The following is a 20,455-nucleotide window of genomic DNA, read 5'->3' as shown; positions in this document are numbered from 1 at the left end:
CAGCAGTCTTTCCTTTGTATGGAAGAATTCAAATGTTGGCTGGGCATCACTTAAAAGCAGGAAACTTCACTCACATCACTTAAAAGCAGGAAACTTCACCCAATATATGGGTGGCTAATAACATCCTTTAGCTTTCACATGAAAAGATTTTAGTTGTCTTGGACATTTGTGTTGATGCCCTCTTAGGAGGAGCAGTAGGAAAAACTTACCATCTATAGAATTTGGTTTAAACCCTTTTTCATTGTGAAGTTTCAAAGCATCACTTCTGACACCCAAGACCCTTAAGTTCAAAGAAATTGGTCTGCATGTTGTGAGAGTTGCTGTTTGTGAGTAGAGGGCTCTATATAATAGATTAATGAGTAGTCTTTAGAATAATACTAAAATATTCATACTGTAATTTATCCTGCAGACTGAGGATATCAGACTTGAACCAGAACTGTATGAGGCCTGTAAAAGTGACATCAAGAATTACTGCCAAAACGTGCCCTATGGCAATGCTCAGGTAATGCATTTTATTAATAATTTACATTTAATTTGTACTTTCACTTCAGAAAACCCTTGAAGAACACTTTTGCCCCTGTGAGTGCAGCTTTGGATTTTCAGTTTGATGTCACTGAAGTCTTTTTGCAGTGTTTGGGAATGTTAAATGTTTTGCGTTTGGTTGTGTTGGGCTTTTGTTTTTTTTTTCACTAATTCACAAGCATTAATAATGGGTGAATGGAGTGCTGTGAGCACTTCATTCTTCAGTTAATGCTGGTTTAAACTATTAGCAGCTGGTTACTGCAAATGTTGCTAAACATTTCTTAGGCATTAATGTCTGCAAGATGAGGTGTGGGGTTTTGGAGTATGTCCAGGTGACTCTCTTCATCTCATTAAATCTTTGAGAGTAAAGATGAGCTTAAAGCAAGTACTGGAAATAAGTGTTGATAATGACTTTTGATAAAATCTAGGCATTGGGAATGTAACTTCACAAATCAGGTGAAGATGGCCATTAGGGGAACATATAGCTGTGGTTTTAATGCAGCATATGACAGAATCATGTCTACAGTGTGTCTGTTACAGTTGTAATACTGTGTTATACAGATTATTGAATGCCTGAAAGAAATCAAGAAGCAGTTGAGTACCCGGTGCCACCAGAAGGTGTTTAAACTGCAGGAGACAGAGATGATGGATCCAGAATTGGACTACACACTCATGAGAGTCTGCAAGCAAATGATTAAGGTAATGGTGGTGTGCTGATTTAAGAGGGTGAGGTTGGAATATAAGAGCTCTGTCAGTTTTAAGCTTCTCTTTAAATTTTACTTTATCCAAATACCTGGTCAAAGTCTTCGCACTAATAAATGTCTCCCAGCTGCCAACAGAATTGAGGAGCAAGCCTGTGCTGAGGCTTATAATACAGTTTTCATCCAGTCACTTTGGATTTCGATTGGCTTTTAGCAAAGGTGAAGCTGCGATTACAGAGAGGAGTAACATTTTCAGTTCACTTCTGATCTGGTGCATGCAGACTTTCATCAAACTGATAAAGCAGACAAATTTATACAAAACTTAAAATCAGAAATGCTGGCTTAAAGACTTAAGATGGTACCACTGGAAAGCAGCAGTGACTGTTGATATAGGGCACTCTTTCATAGTAACCAGAATTGCAAGCTCCAGAACACTAGTCTGTGGTCTGTATGCAGAAGATGCAACAGCCTTATACCCACAGAATTAGTTTCTAACAAAAGAAAATTAGTATCTTGGTCTGAACTTTGGGTAAGCTGGTTCACTTTTGACTATCTGATTCAGGGTGGGAATGGGCAAATTAGCATCAGTGAGCTCTTCTCTGCTTTCTTGTTCTGTATGATCTATCTTTGTCCTGGCTGTTACTCATGAAGTCTTTACTTGTTACTTTGTCCAGCCAGCATTTACACAGAACAGTGGTTTGTGTACAGATCTAAAAGATTCCCTTTGTAGTTTCTGAAATAAAGGGGAGTTGGGTATGAGACCTAGTTTGGTTGGCATTTCATGCAAAGTGTTCTGTAACTTAGAAAATAAAGGCCAGTTGCTTTTGATACTGCCAACAGAGGCTGGTGCCTGGAAGTCAGGCGAGACTTTATGGCTTGGTCCATAAGTAGAAATATTCATGCCCATGGGCAATCTATAGAATAGCACTGGTTTTTTTTAACAGGAGGTGTTGGGGCTAGTGAGTGTGTCTGTGTACCTCTGGGTTGGGCAGGTTATTCTCTTCCATTAATATAGTTGGTTGGGGTTCTTATTTTCAAATGCTTAGTGATGAAACTTGGAACATTTTTGTTGGTTTCCTTTTTTTTTTTGTAGCGGTTTTGTCCAGAGGCAGACTCAAAAAATATGTTGCAGTGTTTGAAACAAAACAAGAACAGTGAAGTAATGGATCCTAAATGCAAGCAAATGATTACCAAGCGCCAGATAACACAGAACACGGGTATCCTTTTCTAAAAAAATGCTAAACTTGCTTGAGCTGTTGAGTGGTCTGCATGACTGGAATATTATTCACTTTGTTTTGCTCTTTGCAAGTATTCAACTTTGCAGCTCTAGCTGCGTCATCCCTGACAGTGTTCCAGGACAGCTTGGACAGGGCATGGAGCAACCTGATGTAGTGGAAGGTGTCCCTGCCCGTGGCAGGAGCTTGGAACTGGATGAGCTTTACAGTCGCGTTCAACCCAAACCAGTCTGGGATTCTGTGATTCCTTCATGGCTGTCAGTGCACACACTGACTTTATTCAGTCAAGTTCTTGAGGGTCAGCAGGTGTTATTTGATCTGCTTTATTCCTGAAGCTCTTACCTCACAAGTTAGTATTTTGTTGTGGAAAAACACTATTAAATTCATTGGTGGTACAATGTCATCCAGGAAATTTCTGTCCAATCCCTTTTGGAGTCTTATGTTCTGTAATGTGAAGATACGTGTACTCTAAGTTCTGTCATCTTTCCCGGTCAGATTACCGCTTAAATCCAGTGCTCAGGAAGGCGTGCAAAGCAGACATCCCGAAATTCTGCCAGAATATCCTGAATAGAGCCAAGGATGATACCGAGTTGGAAGGGCAAGTCATCTCATGCCTGAAGTTGAAATACGCAGACCAGGTAAGCAGAGCTGGTGCATGCAGATGAGAAACTGCAGGATTATCCTGAGCAATAGTTGTTGAATCACACATCCAACCCAGGCTTGTGGTGTAGTCCGGGTAGGCTGTACCCAAGTGAGGTTTTTAGGCACCTGTATAAACATACAAGCTATACAGGTTAAAATGCAAGGTGATTGATTTATGAAAATAAAGGTCATGGAGTGGGTTAATAACTTTCTCGGCTTAATAGCGTCTCTCTCAAGACTGTGAGGACCAAATTCAAGTGATAATCCAGGAATCAGCTCTTGATTATCGGCTGGATCCCCAACTCCAGATGCACTGCTCTGACGAGGTAGGAAAAGTAACTCCACAGCTACTTTTTTTGGGTGAAAATTCCCTTAATGTAACAGATTTTTGTTTCTTAAAACATGAACTTTCCTTGACAATTCAAAACCCAACAAACCCAAACCCCTTTGCCCTGCTTCTAGCTAGTCAGGTTTTCTGCTTGTGACACTCACCTAGTGTGCAAGAATGACAGTTTCCTGTGCTTCATTAAATATGAAATTAACTTTTTCATCTGGGGTTTCATTACTACTTTTGACTATGGGAAAATACTGCTTTCCTATTGTTAAAAATAAATGTGTGTTAGTTCTCTGGTGTTGTCAACCTTTACTGGAATACAGTCAGATATTTGAGCGTTTGCTTTTGATAGCCGAATCAGCCATGCCTCAAATATTCCTTCTCTCATCTCTTAATGTTATTCCTATACTGTTTTCCCCCCGCCTTCCTCCTCAGTACAGTAGGGCTGACTCCATGCTGTTGGATTTCAAAGGGTGTGCATTTTGCATAAGCCAGCCTGCATTTGGCTCTGGGAATCTGGGAGGCGTGAAGGTATCTCATCATGTGTTCTCTAGCTGCACCCAATGATGAGCTAACATATTGAGGTATAAATGTGCTAAAGGGAAGAATGATTGTTGTTAGCTATTTATGTTAAAATACCTGCTTCAAAATAGATTTCCAGTTTGTGTGCGGAAGAAGCAGCGGCTCAGGAGCAGACTGGGCAGGTGGAAGAATGCCTGAAAGTGAATCTGCTGAAAATAAAAACTGAAATGTGCAAGAAGGTAAGGGAAATAAATTGCTCTAAAAGTCATCCTATCCCTGCAGAAATCTGTGAGTTTTTTTTTGTTGTTGTTTTTTTCCAGATCACAGCCCATGCAATGTTTCAGCTAGTATGAAGCCAGAGCTCTGCAAATTCCCTTAAATGTCTCAGTTTTGGCCTACAGTGATTCAATTCGATTTAAAATTTGCCAGTGCAAATTGTGCTGACAATACCAGGCTTGGATCTTCTCTTAATGACGGCTGCCAAAGTTTCTTGTTTACTAATCTTGTTATCTCTTGCTGTCTCCATTGTAGGCTTTGTAAGTGCTGGAAATGGCTTAGGGTCTGGCTGTAATCAAGGGCTGTATGAATTGCCCCATGGCTATGGCACCTTATTTCAGTTCTACCTGAAGTAACCCTGGCATATTAACTTTGCATTTTAGATTAAATGGGTCTTTTCATGACCATAACTGTGGTAACCCTTATAAACCGGGCCGTTAAACCCCCCCCATTCATAGCCTCATCCAGGGACTGTTTCTTGTCACAGTACTGGATTTAAAAAGATGATGTATCTTTCAGAAGCATTAAGCAGTATGAGTTTTGTTCTCTCTCCATTTTGAGATGTGCTTGTAATTTCCTCCTTTACAGGAAGTGCTCAATATGCTGAAGGAAAGCAAAGCAGATATATTTGTTGACCCAGTGCTCCACACAGCCTGTGCCCTCGATATCAAGCACCACTGTGCTGCCATTCCACCAGGGAGAGGACGCCGTAAGTGCTCATTCGTTATTTGTATAACTTCTCAGTCCTGGGAGCTTTAAGTGGTATTTTCTTGCCAGGATTATCTTAAGTACAAGATATTTCCACCTTTATTACTTACCCACTTGGTGGGTAATACAGTGGAACAACTGCAGAGGCAGTAGATGCCAATAGAAGGTGGGTATCAAGAAGCAGTCCTTCCTGGTGTCCAAGGTGGGACCTTTTCTTCAGTCCTGATACAAACCTGCAGCCTTATCTGCAGATTTAAGGAGTATATTTTAAGTTCCGTATGATTACTGACAGTAGTGTGTGATGCAAGATCTGTAACCCTTCTATAATATCCTTCCTTGGTGAAGTCCTGTTGAAAATGAGCTCTTATTACACATGGGCTGAAATACGTGGACCCATTTTCAGTGAGGTTATGTCTCGCGCTGTATCACCTTCCCACAGGACACAGCTCCCAAGCTTACTTACAACAATGTCACATCACACTGTCCCAGAAATTTCCCTAGAACTAAGATGCTTCTTTTACAGAAGCAAATCAACTTGGTTTCCCAAGATTCTTTCTTAGCTGATCCCTTTTGTCCTTCTTTCTTTGTGTCCGTCTTTGGCCAAAGTTGGCTTCTTTGTTTCAGTATTTTGACAAATAAAATCAAACTGAAGTCCTTTAATCTTTTTTTTCCTTCTCTGCTTACACATACCATTTTTTTCCTTTTGAATATCACAGAGGGTAGGTAATCCTTACTACGCTTTCTAAGATCGCATAGCAGCTAAAGGCTTTGAGACTTCATCAGTTGTTCTAAGGCCTCCAAGACTGAGTTCAGCATGGTCAGACCTCTTGAAACCTCATTTATTTGTTTCTTAACTCATTCTTTTCCTATTTAAGGTCAAGCTCTTCCAGTTTCTTCCTGCTGCTATGTTAGCTGTCTGGATAGTGTGTACGGCTGTTTAAGGAAAGGTAGCAGGGGAACAGGGGAAAGATTCTGAACTTTCCGATATTTCTGAGTTTATCTGGCATTAAAAATAGCAGCCAAGTATTTTCCTGATCATTATCTTTCATTCTGGTTGCTGAATGCCTTTCTGAAATTCTGGATATCTTTTATTTATTCCTGTTTTATCATACTGCTTTTGATGTGTCTTCTGATGTGTTTATGCTGAAGATAAGCAGAAGTGTGAAGCTTCTGAGGGAGAGGGATCTGCCTCTGAGTGTCTGAATTGACAGTTGCATTTTAAAAGTCTGGAGTTAAAAGTTTGCAGTCTGTTCTCTATGAACAAAATACCTCTTCACTGAAAAGCAGCAAACATCCAATTAGGGATTATTCAAGTAAAGCAGCCTAAGTATAAAATACAAGGTTTTATACTGGTGTCTCATGAGCATATAAAAGAGCTTATGAGTTAGCCAAGCTGCTCTGTAGGCACCCAGAGCATTGTGATCCCATTTCCTTTTCACAGGACTGTATGAAAACTGAGGAAGTGAAACCTTTCCAAAACATTCTCTTGATGAAAAGAAATTCCTGGGAAGTCTAAGGAGATAACACTGATTTTTCCTGAGCTGAATTTGATTTTGGTTCTCTCTAAAGGATAGTGGTGTTGAATTTAAAGTAATTAATTGAAGAAATTAATTGAAGATGCAGATTTACAAGGCTTCGTAAATAATTGGATAGGTACTGAAATTTCTTTTGGGGAGTTGAAATTCCTTGCACCTCAAAATCTGTTCCTTGCACCTTGAAACCAATTTCAAAACTATTAATTGTGGATCTTAATGAAACTGCTAGCTTCAAGGGTACAGCAGGACTTTGTATACAGCCTGTTGGGCTGGCTGGTCTGTTTAGAAAGCTGTGTAACCCTTTCCAGTGGCCCTTTCCAGCAGCCTTGCCGTAGCATGTTGTTGAAGCCCCTGTTTCTGTTTTGTAATACCATCTTCTGTGCATCACAGAAATGTCATGCTTAATGGAAGCTCTGGAAGATAAACGTGTGAGGTTGCAGCCTGAATGCAAGAAACGCCTTAATGATCGTATTGAAATGTGGAGCTATGCTGCAAAGGTGTGTACTGCATCTCCCTTTTCTTTTTGCATTGGATCTTTCTGTTGCAAGATGTTAATGGAAAAACTTCAATAGCAATGAAATTCTTGTCCCTGAAGGAAGTTTAACATTTGAGTTTGGTCCAAAAAAATTGAAATCAGGTCTTCTTTTCTGAGCTTGTTACTCTCTCAGCAGACTCCACAGTACAGAATTAAACTGGGTTTTGTGCACCCAGGGCTTGGTCTCCTGTAGAGATGGTCTGGGGCAATATAATGGGCTCAGCAGAGCTTCCTGTTACAAATCTGTCTGCTGAGCAGCAGTTCCTTCAGATGAATCATTACAGGCCTCCTTGTTTGTGGTTCAGGCCAAGCCTGATGATGACAGTAGGCAATAACAGCACCAGGGACTAAACCTGATAAATGCCAGGGCTTAAGAGTTGCATGGGAAATGCAGCTTGGTTCATTTATTCCCTTTTCACCTGCAGGTTGCCCCAGCAGAAGGCTTTTCTGACCTTGCCATGCAAGTTATGACCTCTCCGTCCAAGAATTACATACTGTCTGTGATCACAGTTGGCATCTGTGTACTCTTCCTCATCGGCCTGATGTGTGGACGCATCACCAAGCGGGTAACAAGAGAGCTCAAGGATAGGTAGAGCCTGAATTGCCTGCTGAAGAAATGCCTGCCCAGTGCCCAGTTTTGTACAGTCCTCCTCTGTATAGTCAACCAATGCCCTCTTGTGAGAGGAGAATCAAAACAAAACAAAACAAAAAAAAAAACAAAAACAAAACAAAAAAAACAACAAAAAAACAAAAACAACAAACAAACAAAAAAATCAAAAAAATTAGAACAGCAACAGGTGTTGGCTCAGTTTTCCCATCCTGGATCTCATCTACAGCATCTTCATCCTATAAAAGTTTGTGTGCAACATTGGCAGCCCAGCCAGCAGCAGCTTTTGTTACCCTCTGTTAGCAGACTCTCATTTACCTGCCTGTAGACAAGTCTCTACTGTACTGTTGGAACTGCCTTCACTCTCCAAATCAGACTGATATGACCTGCAGCTCATTTTTAAGTCGGTTTTTAAAGAAAGACATATATCTGCACATTGACTGTATGATTTAGGTAATGGTTCTTACTGAAATCTAGTCATCCTCTGTGGCTGGGTAAAGTTGAGGCAGGAAATTAAAGGGTAAATTGCATCTTATACCACAGTTGGCCTTGTTTCAGACATCTTGCTCATCTTACTTAAAGCATCTTCAGAGCATAGTCCTGGACAATCTAAGGACACCAGTCAGTGGTGTCACCTTCTAGTGAATATCTTGCTTTTGTGACTGTGGATTTTTATTTTTTTTCTGAAAAGATGTCCTCCTTTTCTTTCCCTGCCACACTTGCAAGATAGAATAAAATACTGACCAGGACCAGATACTCACATGAGCTGTACAACTTGTATTTCAGTAGATTAAAGACGCAGTGTAGACATGTGGCATGTAGAGCCTGTCAGGAGTGTACACGGCTGCTGTCAGTGGGTATTAAGTGCCACGATCAGTACCACTTGGTCAACTTTTTTATTAGCAATGGTGCAGTAAAATTCTAACACTCCTTTTATTTTATCTTGCTGCTGCTAAGCTCTTACCTTTCCACATTAACACACTATAGATGTTGACATGCAGGTAATAAATACAGTGCTCAGACAGTCATGGAGAAAGTGACTGAACACTCAACCTGCTCTCTCTGTGAGATGGTTACTTATGGAATAGTGCAGTGATTTGTTAACTTGCCTGTCTGGGTCATCATGCTTTGAACGATAGCACTGAAGAGTGATTTTTATTTTCACAATTACAACTGATAGTGATGGCAACTGGCCTTTCGTGGAATGTAGGACACAAGTGCTGGTCCAGAAGGCCAAGGAGGAGTGGATGGGAGGAAGATAGTGTCGTATGGAAGTATAGAAACATCTGGATCTTTAAGGGAAGTAGCTTTCACATTGTTATCATCAATGTGTGCACTCATTCTGTGTGTAGTTACTCTTCCAGGACCTGATACTCACACCTGAGTCCATGGAAGATGTTTTAGAAAAGCTGCACCAGTAGTTGTGGCCTATTCTTACCATCACCTTTCTTCCTTAAGTACAAGGGGGCACGGAAGTCATAAGGCACTGGCTTTGGCTGAAACATTGTGTTGGAGGAGTTGAGAGGTGACTGCACGAGAGTCCACGTGTACAGTAGGAGATACTTTATTCGCCTTTTAGATGTGCTCATGTGCGTGTGCTGCGGTAAAAATTGTGTGCCTGGAACTGTCCAACCTGGGCTGATGCTCAAACCATGACTTTTTCTTCCTGCATAGTGTCCTGCTAGGTAAGACCTGACATTTCCAGCTCTCCACAATGTTCTCTAGAAGAACTGTGAAGGTGGTTTGAGACACTCTGGAGTGTGGACCAGCTGATTCTGATGATGCTGCATGTACAGAATGGCAAATACAAAATACTGTGAGCTTTTGCTGCAACTGAAGCTTTTTGTGTATGTACCTTCATCCCACTCCATGAATGGACAGCGAACTATTAGTGATATGATTTTAGACTTACTATGCCAGTGGGTCTTTCACAAACACTTCTGGCTTTATATCAAAGTATTATGAACACAAGGCAACCAGTAGTGAAAGTCTGAGCTATGAAAGTTCAGTGGAGAATTAGTGAGTGGTAGGATTGTGGTTAGGCAGTTAGGTAGAACAAAATTAAACCTGAATTTTTCTTCTCACCCCTTTTCCTAACAGCTTAACTGCCCTCTGTCAATGTGAAATGGAGCAGAGGGGAGGGATGGTTGATTGTATCTCGGCAGCACAGGTGTCTAACACAGAGGTTAGTTAGGCATCTGTAGGTGTGTATTGTGTCACTTGACAGAGTGCTGGAATTTCTGCTGTAGAGATGAGTGTGTTCACAGAGCTGCTGGCAAGGGAAGCAGGATCTGTGTCCTTGCTTGCTTAGCACAAGCCCTGCTTTTTGAAGTGTCAGGCATAATGAAGTTGCTGTCAGAGGGCTTTTTTTTAAACTGTTGTGACTCTTTGAAAAGGCATATTGTAACTTGATTAGCTTGAAAAGTCTAATTAGATGGCTTACTGTCTAGAAATAGCATCTTTCACTAAATTCCAAAAGACATTGCAGTGAAAATCGTAGGTTTGTAGCCGTAGTTCTGAATGTAAACTCTGTTTAGCTCCAAAGGTGACTTTCTTTACTTTCAGATATAAGGCTTGCTGGGTGGGGTTTTTTTTCTGTGTATTTTAATTTGGAGAAGGTTAAGATGAGGGTACCTGGAGTGCTGTGTTTGGCGTCTGTAGTCTACAGCATTGGTCTGTGTTTGATAGTGTTCCTGTCTGTATCAGCAGGCTCACCTGGGAATACAGTTTCAGTGCAGACACTCTGGGATGGTGCTGTAGGTGTGTGTCTGGAGGCCCTCTGAAGCAAAGGTAGAATACAGAATCAATTTCTGCACAGTTCCCTTGATGTCCACTGTAAGTGCACAGACCCACCTTCTAAAGGTGCGACACTGGCAGAGGGCCCATGAGCACTATTAACCTCCTCACATTTTAATACGGGGCCTCCTGCCACTGCTTATGACCAGATTTGCTTTTTTTGTGACTAGAAATCTACCAGTTCCAGTCTTGAAACATCATGCTCCTTCCAGATCTAAAAATCTGGAGGTCTCAAAAGCACAGAAACCTACACTTACAAAAATAACCTGCTGGTGCTGTTCCCAACACAGCATCTCACCTGCAGTTATCAGTTTTCCATGGCAGGGAAAGAAATAGCTGTAAGAAACACTGCTGTTGCCTTGACCTTGAGGAAGCCTATTTAACTTCTCAAATCTAATTGGGAGTGCTAGAAATAGCTGTGATCCACCAAAGGAAGAGTGTTGGTGTGGCAAAAGCTAGGGTACCTCTTTCTTTTGGTGGAGGCTGCCTTCCACAGAGTGCAGTTCAGGAGGTGCTTGGTTTAGGTTTTTTTAACTCTTGTCATCACAAAACCTTCTTTTGGAAAGTTTATCCTGGATGGTAGTGATGTTGGTTGGTAAGACTGGATGACTGGGATCTAGCAAGGTGTACAGCTCTCTGTTCCCCTTCTGCTGCTGCAAGGGTTAACAGGTTCTGTTTTCTACATGATGGCGTGTGTGAAGGGACTGTGCATGATCATAGAATAGTCTGTGTTGGAAGGGACCTTCAAAGCTCATCTAATTCAACCCCCCTTCAATGAGCATGGGCACCTTCAAGTAGATGTGCACCTCGTTCCTCCACTCCTGCTAGCAAATTAGTATTCATTGTTGTTGACCTTTAATAAGCTTATTTATTGTTTACCTAGTGGGTCTAATCGAGTCCTTTTGCTGAGCTGCAACTCGAGATTGTCTTGCCTTGTTTCTCACTGCTGGAGTGTAACTCATCAGGAATGTTTTTCCTGCCCTTCGGGTGCTGTCAGGCCAGTTGAGTTGAGCACATGTGTCTGCATCACTGCCAAGGGCTGTGAAAAACCCTAATGAAGCTCAAGTGATTCTGTAACAAAATTTAAGCTTTTCCCCCAGAACCATACACTTGAATCCATGGGAACATAATCAGCCTTGCTCAGATAGAATCCACAGTAAGTGCATTATGTTAAAAATAATGGAAAGGAGTGAATGTCTCAAGTACAGAACTGGCTCTGGGTGGGCATGGAGGGAAGAAATGCGACACGTGAGTCCCATCACGCTGTAAAAGAATTATGTCCCAAGTTGGATGGCGACTTCTGTTAAAATCCAACTTTATTATTTAGTTGAAAGGAGATTGTAGTACTACTTTTTTTTTTTTTTTACTTTATCAGTTTTGGGCTTTTTTGACAGAAAAAGGTAATTTTGAAGTGTTTTTTGAGTGCATGAGTGGTACAGAACCAGAACATTTCATCTAGCACTTGTGTCCCTGTTTAAAACACGTCTCTGAAGGCTCAAAACAGCTTTAGTGAGAGTGTGTACTTACCTGTGGGGCTTCCGACCTTCAGGGCAGCTCCCAGGTACATTTAAGGCAGTCTCTCTGCTCAGGGGCCAGACCAGCCTCGCTTCCCCGGCTTGGGTGGACAGAGGGGATCCGAATCACACCTGATCAGGAGAGAGTTGAGCTGGCACCGCTGCTCCTCCTGTGCTGGTGGGATCCGGCGTCCACCCATCGAGTGCCACCGGTGTGGGGCAGGAAGTGGGAATAATGTGTTGCCACTTGCTGGCCAGGGGCAGATGGCTGTTTTCTCCTTCCACAACACTCCAATTTCATTCCATAGCTGACCGAAAGCAAAAGATCCCTTCCTGGCATCTCCCAAATCCCACCTCACCGCCTCCCTGTGTTTAGTGATTTGGAGCGCTGGTGTAGCTCTTGCCTTGGGGAATACTGAGCTAGGGCAAAGAGATGCTCATGCTGAGGTGATCAGAGGCTGGGAATAACACTTGTGTTGGGCTCGGCAGCATCCCAGAGAGCTGGGAGCCAGGATTTATGGGAAACCAAACCAGACGCAGTGGGGATTCCTGTTGTACAGCAGAAGCTGTTTGAACTTAGTCTCTTTCTTAATTATGATTATGATTTTCATATGTGATATTAACGAGACCTTTTCTGTACCTTGTTTCCCCTCGGTGTGTATAAATCCCAGCCACTCCTTTCGGGTTGTTTTGGGTTTGGTTTTCATTGTTTTTTTTTTTGTTTTTTTTACATGTCCATGCTGTGTAATTTTGAGACGTTACCGAGATTCTGAACATAATAATAATAATAATGTGCGTTCCTTTTGTTTGTTTTCTGTACAGATGAAACAGGAGAATTTAATAAAAAGCGTCTGCAGGTTTTTTACTTGTTTGTCGTTTACTCCTGAGGGCGCGCGCGCCTCCCGGGGGCGGGGCCTCGCTCAGCCACGTCCCCTCCCTCCCTCCTCGGGCTCCGCCCCCCTCCCCGGGGCTGGTGACGGGGCGCGCAGGGGCGGGTTGTCGCGCCGCGGCTGGTGGCCGTAAAGCGCGGAAGGTCAGTGCGTCTTTCCCCCCACCGCTGCTTCAGGTGAGCCGGCGCGGCCTCCGCCGTTCCCCCGGCCCCGCTCCTCTTCCTCCTTCTCCTCTTCCTCCTCCTCCTCCTCCTCCACTTCCTCCAGCCTGCCGCGGGGCCGGGAATGCGGCGCAGGAGAGCAGGCCGAGCACCCCCCTTCCCGTCCTGGGAATCGTTGCCGTGAGGGTCAGGGCGGGCAGCGCGGCTGTGCCGTCCTACCCACATGGGTCCGTGAGGAGGCACCAACCTGCAGCACGGTGTTAGGGACATGGGCTGAGAGCTCGGTGGTGGTACCGCGGTCAGCGGCCCTGGGAGGTGTAGGGGGCGAGCTCTCGGTGTCGGAGAAAGCCTCTGCTGCTCCTCGCTGTGCTTACTGTGACCGGACCCTGTGTCCTGCCTGAGGTAAAGGCCTGACGACGTTAATAACAAAGCTTGCTGGCGCCCTGTTACCCTTATAAAAGGGTTCAGAGCATGTTCTGTGCCTGCTGGCTTGCACTGCTCTACCTGTTGTTGGGGTGACAGCTGCCTCAACATTATTTTCCTGTTTTCATCTGGTTCTTTGCTCATTGTTGAGATATGCAGATGTCAGAAACAGAGGTATAATGCTCTGTACCCATTATGCAGTCTAAGTTGAAACCTTAATAGCAATGCTATTGTTTCAGGACTGACTAACTGCTCTTCTGTTTGTTTACTTACCAGCATTCCCATGTTTTACTGGGTGCGCCATGTGATGTTTTCTGCTGCCAGCCTTGTATATAATAAGAGAAGTGATAATGTGATTCTCATCTTTTTCCTTCTAGAAGGAGTGGTCCTGAGCTAATGTCTGGACATATCTAGGCAGTGCTTCAAGAAAACTGGGAAACAGCTGCCAGGATGTTTCTCCGGTTGCTATCAGATATCCATTGGAGGATGGCTAACCCAAAATGGGGAAGAATGACCTGCGCCCGGCAAAGCACCTCAAGTACAGCAGAACCTCACCCGGTTGCCTTGCCAGCGCAGGCGCAGGTTGTCATCTGTGGTGGTGGAATCATGGGCACCTCCGTGGCATATCACCTTTCCAAGATGGGTTGGAAGGACATAGTCTTACTTGAGCAGGGCAGGTAAGGATTTCTGGTAACAAAACTCAAGACACAGGACTTCCATGCATACCAGCATTAGCTGCAATGTGTTATTTTTACCTCTTCATCTGGACTTGGAACCGAGGAATAAAATTACATTGAATGTTGGTAACTACACTTTACTGCTTGTTCCAAAGCACTAGGCATACTTGCGAGGTGAAGCGTATCCCCTGTGCGGTTGCATTGGGTTAGCTTTTGTGAAGGGCAAGATTCCCACACAGCCACTTTGCCTCCTAGCAAGATAGGGGAGAAAGCAGGCTGAGAAAGCTCATGGATCAAGATAAAGACATAGAAATATCTTACCCTTCTGCTGTGGGCAGAACAGACTTGCCTTAGGGAGAATCAGCTTAAAGTAATTAAATAATTACTTTATTTCATGCCTGTTAAAATAGATTCAGGTTGTGAGAAACAAACCAAAGATTAAAACGCCACTTCTCCTATCCCATGCTCAACTTCGCTCCTGCACTTCAGGGTCTTTTGTCCAGCCTAAGAAGTGCGGGGGGTGACGGGTGGGGTATGATCATGTTGGCCTCCAGCACAGGTCCTCCATGGGATGTGGTTCCTATCAGGAGAACTCTGCCCTGGCATATGTTTTCCATGGACAGTTCCTTTGGGAGATATCCATCTGCTCTGGCACATTTGCAGGTAATGTAAAACACACTGCAGCTGGCAAAGGTGGACCATTTTAGGAGAACTAAAACTCTGTGTAAATCACCTAGCCCCTGTCGACCATCTCTAGAAACAGGATGCAGTACACATACAAAGTTTTAGGCTGCCAGCAAAGCTCACAAGAAATTGTGGGGGATGTGGGGGGGTTATAAGCAGACATCACTAGAACACCATGCTGTGTGTGGCTAAAGGCTCAGGTTATCTAGTTTGTCTGTTGCAGGACTTTGTGCCTGTCTGTAAAACAGCCAAGGCAGTTACAGACTGGCCGAGTAAGAGTCATTGTGCTGTCCTTTGTGAGCTGGATCTGCAGTCTGTGGCAGAGTGTGGAGATCCTGTGGAAAGCTGACTGCACAGCCCTTACCTGTTGTTTAGATTTCTGTTTCAGAGGTAGATTTGTATTGTTTTCATTAAGAAATTTTGGGACCTTGGGTATGAGATAGTGCTAAGACTTGAAGAGGTGTTTATTGCAGCAGATCCTAACACCCTAAATAGGTGCTGGGCCGCGAATATTTACTGTCTAGTTTATAGCTTCCCACCTGATTCTGTCTTTAGGAATAATTAACTGTGACTCCTTGACTTTGGTGGCTGGGAAGCAGGTACTACCAAATTCTTTATATTTGCAAAGAGAAGAAATTGGGCAGTCTGATCTGAGACTTTAAGTGCGGTGTCCTTTGGAGTGAAATAAGGTGCTAGGCTTCATTTGTAATGGAATGTAATCCTGACTGGCTTGTAGTGGGGTCTGAATACCCCATGACAGATCTTCATGGAGTTAGATGCTATATGAGCTCAGTTTATGTGCATGCTCAAGGGAAAGAAATAGTATTGCATTAGCAGAAGCATCTCATGTGAAGCGCAGCTTGGTGAAATCTTGCTTCAGCTGTTTTGGTTGTCACCAAGTAGGGATGCACCTTACTTAGCTGTTTCTTTGTTGGAATTGCTGAGAAAGTATAGACACCATAGGCCAAAAGCAGTCTTGTCAAAGGCTTTAGTAGGCAAGTGGAAAACAGCAGGATTGCTTTAGCAGCAGGAAAGGTGACCTGAAGTATTGTGGAAGGAGGTTGCAAGGGAGATGCTGTTTTATTTTCCCCTGCCTCTGCTGCAGGGAGTTTTTGATAGGTTTCTGTCTTTACAGCAGCCCTTCACCAGTAGGTGGATGGACAGTGGTTTAAGGGACAGTTTAAAAAGGGGTAAGAAATAGGTATACCTGTCTGGCAGTTACTACACAGTGAGAGGGACTTGTTCTTACTGTAAATGGCAAAGATGGAAGACACAAATCCAAATTAATTTTTGTTTGAGGGGAGTCCTGCTTTGGAGAAACAAAGAATCAGGTAGGCAGGTCGACTTCAGCATAAGGTAGTATTTAATAATAATTGCTTGATGCAATCCAGCAGTCATCAGTTAGGACTCATAGCAGCAACATGCTGCCAGTATTTTTGCTGCATATGTGCATATTGCAGTGCTGCAGGGTTCTGGTCACTGACTCATCTTACTTTATCATCATTACTCATCATCAATGCTTTAAAAGTTTCTTTTAAATCTAAAGCAACATTGTTTAGGAGTGAAGGGAGAGTCCACAGCAGTAAACTGTGATAACATGGTGTGTGAGCAGACTGCTGACCCCAGGTGAAACAAAGGTATGAAACGTACGGAACAGGTTGCCCTGAGAAGCTGTGGCTGCCCTGTCCCTGGCAGTGTTCAAGGCCAGCTTGGACAGGGCTTGGAGCAACCTGGTCTAGTGGAAGGTGTCCCTGCCCGTGGCAGGGGGGTTGGAACTGGATGAGGTTTAAGGTCCCTTCCAACCTAAACCAGTCTGGGATTTGCAGACCTCAGTCTTTGCTCAACTTCAAAATACTCCTGGAAATTCACTTTGATTTTCCCATCTGGACAGTGTTTAAAATAGTTGGCAAAGCTTCCCAGTGACTCCTCCCAGTCACTGGAAGGGTTGAGACATGGTGAGAAACTGTGTAGATCCCCACATGGGTGACAGTCTGGTCTAGGAATCTGTGATTCTTTGAAAACTTCCAGAGTTTAGGACTAGTTAAAGAGAAACGTTTTTGGAAAACAATGCATTTTCAGAAGTGGACTAAAGGAATCCTAGAGGCTGTGTTATCCCTCCATCTTCCAACTTACAGCCTTTGGTCTGATGTGTCTGGGGGCGAGCTTGCTATCTGGTCTGTGCTGTCAGCAGAGCTGCTGGAGCAGCAGGGTGGAGGGGGTCTCAGCTCTCTGCCTGCCAGCCAGCTGAGGCCTTCTATGCAACTTCTCTCGCAGGTTAGCTGCTGGTACCACTCGCTTCTGTGCTGGCATTGTGAGCACAGCCAGACAGGCATCGATCGAGCTGAAGATGGCACACTATTCAAACAAGCTCTACCAGCAGCTGGAACAAGAGACAGGAGTACAAACAGGTACTGAAAGAGTGATTCTTGGGTGATCTTTGGGAAACAGAATCAAGGTATTGATGCTGAAATACAAACGTAGTTCTAAAGGGTCTTAAAGGTTTGTTGGTTCCTGTTCAAAACCGATATATTTGGACTGAATCAGATGTGAAAGGATGTCATTAATCAGAAGAGTGGGAAGAAGGGTGTTGGACGGGTGGAAGGCAGGCATCCCACAAACACTGTCAGTTCTTTTGTTGCCTGTAGCTTGGCAAGTGTACGTGAATTTTCACAAGGATGCTGAAAAGTATATTGCAGTGACAGGAGCAAATGGTCCATTTTCTACACCAGTTCACTTCTCAAAAAGAGAAGGTGGTTAATGGAAGCACTAAAGCAGGGTGTCTTACTCCCCTCTCACTCTAAAAATAAGGAGAAAGCAGGTGTGTGAAAGAAGAGTAAGAGAATAAGGAAATTCTCCCTTTCACTCCAAAATGTTCAGGCATGTATCTCATAGGAAGAATTTGGTCACTGAACATTTTCTGCTGACAAGGACTTCTGATATATGTCAGACTTGACAAAGGTTAATAACTGTGCCTCTAATTAAGTTTAGTATTAATCTGTCAGGTTGCCCAGAAGCTGTGGCTACCCCATCCCTGGCCAGGTTGGACACAGCTTGGAGCAACCTGCTCTAGAGGAAAGTGTCCCTGCCCCTGGCAGGGGGGTGGAACTGAATGAGCTTTAAGATCCCTTCCAACCCAGACCATCTTATGATTCTTTTGCTTGTGGTGGGATCACAAAGTGTCAGTGTTCAGTTGTCAAGGATTTACTCTTCTGAGTAGTTACTACATCACATTTTTGCCAGTAACATCTCTCTCTTTTAATAGATACCATGTGTGAAGTTTAGGATTTTTTAATAACATGAGTAAATGTAATAGAATGAGACCACAAATCAGGATTAAATTGGATTTTATTTTTTTTTTTTATTTTAGAGGTTGACTCATGCAGCCTTTTAATTATTAGCTGTACAGTGTTTAAAATTATTTGAGGATCTGGAATTTCCAGGCTCCTGAGTAGTGAAAGCAATGGCTCTGCCATTAGATTAAAGCAGTGAGGCTGGGATGAAAAAAAAATTCAAGATCCTGTTCAGATCTGACTTGACTTTGGTCGTTGTTATAGGGTACATGAAGACAGGCTCCATTTCACTGGCTCAGACTCAGGATCGACTAATCTCTCTGAAACGCGTCGCTTCATCACTGAAGTACGTATAAGCAGGAAGTATAACTGATCTCAAACTTGTACTAGCTCTCCTGGAAGACTAATGATGGCATTTTTCTTATGTCCCGTGGCAGTGTAATGGGGATACCTTGTGAAATTATAACCCCAAAGAAAGTGGCACAACTCCACCCACTGATCAGCATCCATGACCTTGTGGGGGCCATGTATGTGCCAGAAGATGCTCTCGTGTCATCTGCCAGTGTGAGTCTGGCTCTGGCAACAGCTGCCTCGTGGAATGGTACGAGTTTTTTTTTCTCTGTAGAGTGCTCTCCTGCGTGATAGTTACCTTATTTTCATAAAAGAAAATTATGTTTTGCATCTCTTGGTATTCTGACTGAGCACTGAAGACCAAAACTTGGTTATTTCTTTCAGGTTCAGACACTTTGAAATTGTATTTTTCCTCAGAAAACAAGCTGATTTTTCTTTTTTTTTTTTTTTTTTTTAACATACTGAATCTTTACAGATCTGGTATGATAAATCAAGCACCAGTTTGTTGCCCTTAGTGGTTGTATATTTCTCTAAATAAGGACACACTCTTTTATGATAAAAATAAAAGTCGGGTCCTTTGTAGGACCTTACTCAAAATTAAAGATCAAAAGAGTGTTCACAAGCCATGTAGACAAGCCCTCAGTGACATGGCTTAGTGATGCCCTTGGCAGTGCTGGGGGAATGGTTGGACTTGATCTTAAAGGTTTTTTCAACTTAATTGATTCTATGATTCTATAATTACCTACAAATAAAAGGTTGTGCCTAAGTCCATGTGGAATATTCCATCGGGTACGTGGGCTTTAGAAATGGCTTTGGAAGTGTAGTTATAAATGCTGTTTGCCCAGTATTTTGTCTAAAACTGGGGAGAAAGGTTAGATACAATAACAGCGATAAACATCATTAAGGATGAAAGTCTATCAGGTTGAAAGAAACTACTTGGGAAGATACCTTTCTCAGTTTCTTTTAGTTGAGCTTTTTTTGTGTACTGTTAATTGATATTTTTTTTCCCCAAATAACTGATTTTCTTTAAAACTTGCTATCTGAAACTACAGACTTTGTTGCATAAAGGAATTGTAATGGAAAGAAATCCATAGCTCAGACTTTTTTTTTACCATCTTGTGGATACCAGGGTGTTTTTGTCACAGGGGAAAAAGCACTGTAACTGTTCATCATCTCAGCCTTTAAATTATGTACAATTTGGGTGCCTGATATTTTGCCTGATATTTTACCTGTAACAGGGTTTCACTTAAGAATTACTAAGTCAAGAATAAGAATTATGCCGTAAAGAGAAAATAAGCATTTAGATTAGGTTTAAGGGTTTCACATTAGCAGCTGGACACATACAAAGAAGGCTTGTGGTTTACTGACCTTCTGATGTTCACCTCAGGTGTCCAGATCCATGAAAGGACGAGCGTCAGTCATGTTACAGTCCAGAAGGGTCGTGTGACTGCCATCGAGACCGACAGAGGACAGATCAAATGCCAGTACTTTGTAAACTGTGCTGGCCAGGTTGGATTACTGAAATCTGTCTTTCTTTTTGTATTTGCTTAAGGACACATGCACTTCCCTCAGTTGGTTTTTTGTTTGTGTTTGTTTTCCCCTTTTTATGTTTCATGTTTGGCTTGGTTTACTGGAGTAGATCACAGTCATGTTATTCAGCTTCTCAGACCAGCGGGGGTGTGAAGGAGGAGAGCAGTGTTTACTCTCTGCTTGTTACCAAAGGCTGGATGTTAACTTGCTAAGGAGCACCCTGCAACTTGTTGGTACAACTCTGCCAGTGGTCTCTCCTGGGCGGTGTGACTCTACCCTTCTCTCCCTCCTGCCCCCAAAATTCCTTTTGTTTTCTGCTTCCTTAGTGTCCTGTCCTTTCCACTGTGAAATTACATCTGACAGTTAATGTTTCTCAAATAGCAGCTGGCTGTCTTGATGGTATGGGGTTCTAGCAGTACAAGCACCTAAATCCTGATTATTCTGCTTCTAGAGGCTGGCCATAGCATTGGCTTTGGTGTACAGATCTTGTTTTGCTTTTGTATTGTAAGTTGATACTACTTA

The 20,455-nt window shown here is 43.0% G+C and overlaps 2 protein-coding genes across 3 annotated transcripts in view; both read left to right on the top strand.

The window, feature by feature from the left end:
* GLG1 (golgi glycoprotein 1) overlaps positions 1-12,788 on the top strand; it is a 96,254-nt gene extending 83,466 nt beyond the window's left edge. Inside the window, exons 18-26 of the mRNA XM_061468924.1 lie at positions 410-502; positions 1,084-1,221; positions 2,317-2,440; positions 2,954-3,096; positions 3,325-3,426; positions 4,088-4,195; positions 4,821-4,941; positions 6,866-6,972; positions 7,436-12,788. Coding sequence (XP_061324908.1) covers positions 410-502; positions 1,084-1,221; positions 2,317-2,440; positions 2,954-3,096; positions 3,325-3,426; positions 4,088-4,195; positions 4,821-4,941; positions 6,866-6,972; positions 7,436-7,603 — 1,104 coding nt within the window. The 3' untranslated portion in view covers positions 7,604-12,788. The remainder of the gene's footprint in view (positions 1-409; positions 503-1,083; positions 1,222-2,316; positions 2,441-2,953; positions 3,097-3,324; positions 3,427-4,087; positions 4,196-4,820; positions 4,942-6,865; positions 6,973-7,435) is intronic.
* Positions 12,789-12,916: 128 nt separating this feature from the next.
* The window catches only part of PDPR (pyruvate dehydrogenase phosphatase regulatory subunit), a 28,364-nt gene continuing 20,825 nt past the window's right edge, over positions 12,917-20,455 (top strand). The window contains exons 1-6 of one of the 2 annotated variants that reach the window (XM_061468920.1): positions 12,917-12,993; positions 13,779-14,078; positions 17,037-17,170; positions 18,317-18,398; positions 18,490-18,653; positions 19,791-19,912. In XM_061468920.1, the coding sequence (XP_061324904.1) occupies positions 13,852-14,078; positions 17,037-17,170; positions 18,317-18,398; positions 18,490-18,653; positions 19,791-19,912 (729 nt within the window). In that variant the 5' untranslated portion in view covers positions 12,917-12,993; positions 13,779-13,851. Of the gene's footprint in view, positions 12,994-13,778; positions 14,079-17,036; positions 17,171-18,316; positions 18,399-18,489; positions 18,654-19,790; positions 19,913-20,213; positions 20,333-20,455 lie in introns of those variants that run through there. The other variant, XM_061468921.1, reaches the window with a different exon arrangement.

This window comes from Pezoporus flaviventris, unplaced genomic scaffold (assembly GCF_033815535.1).
Source record: "Pezoporus flaviventris isolate CSIRO_AGI_PZ_B2104156 unplaced genomic scaffold, CSIRO_AGI_Pfla_v1 ptg000054l, whole genome shotgun sequence".
Taxonomy (NCBI): Eukaryota; Metazoa; Chordata; class Aves; order Psittaciformes; family Psittacidae; genus Pezoporus; species Pezoporus flaviventris.
Note: the sequence above shows the minus strand (reverse complement) of the source record. Positions and strands in the feature narration are given on the sequence as shown.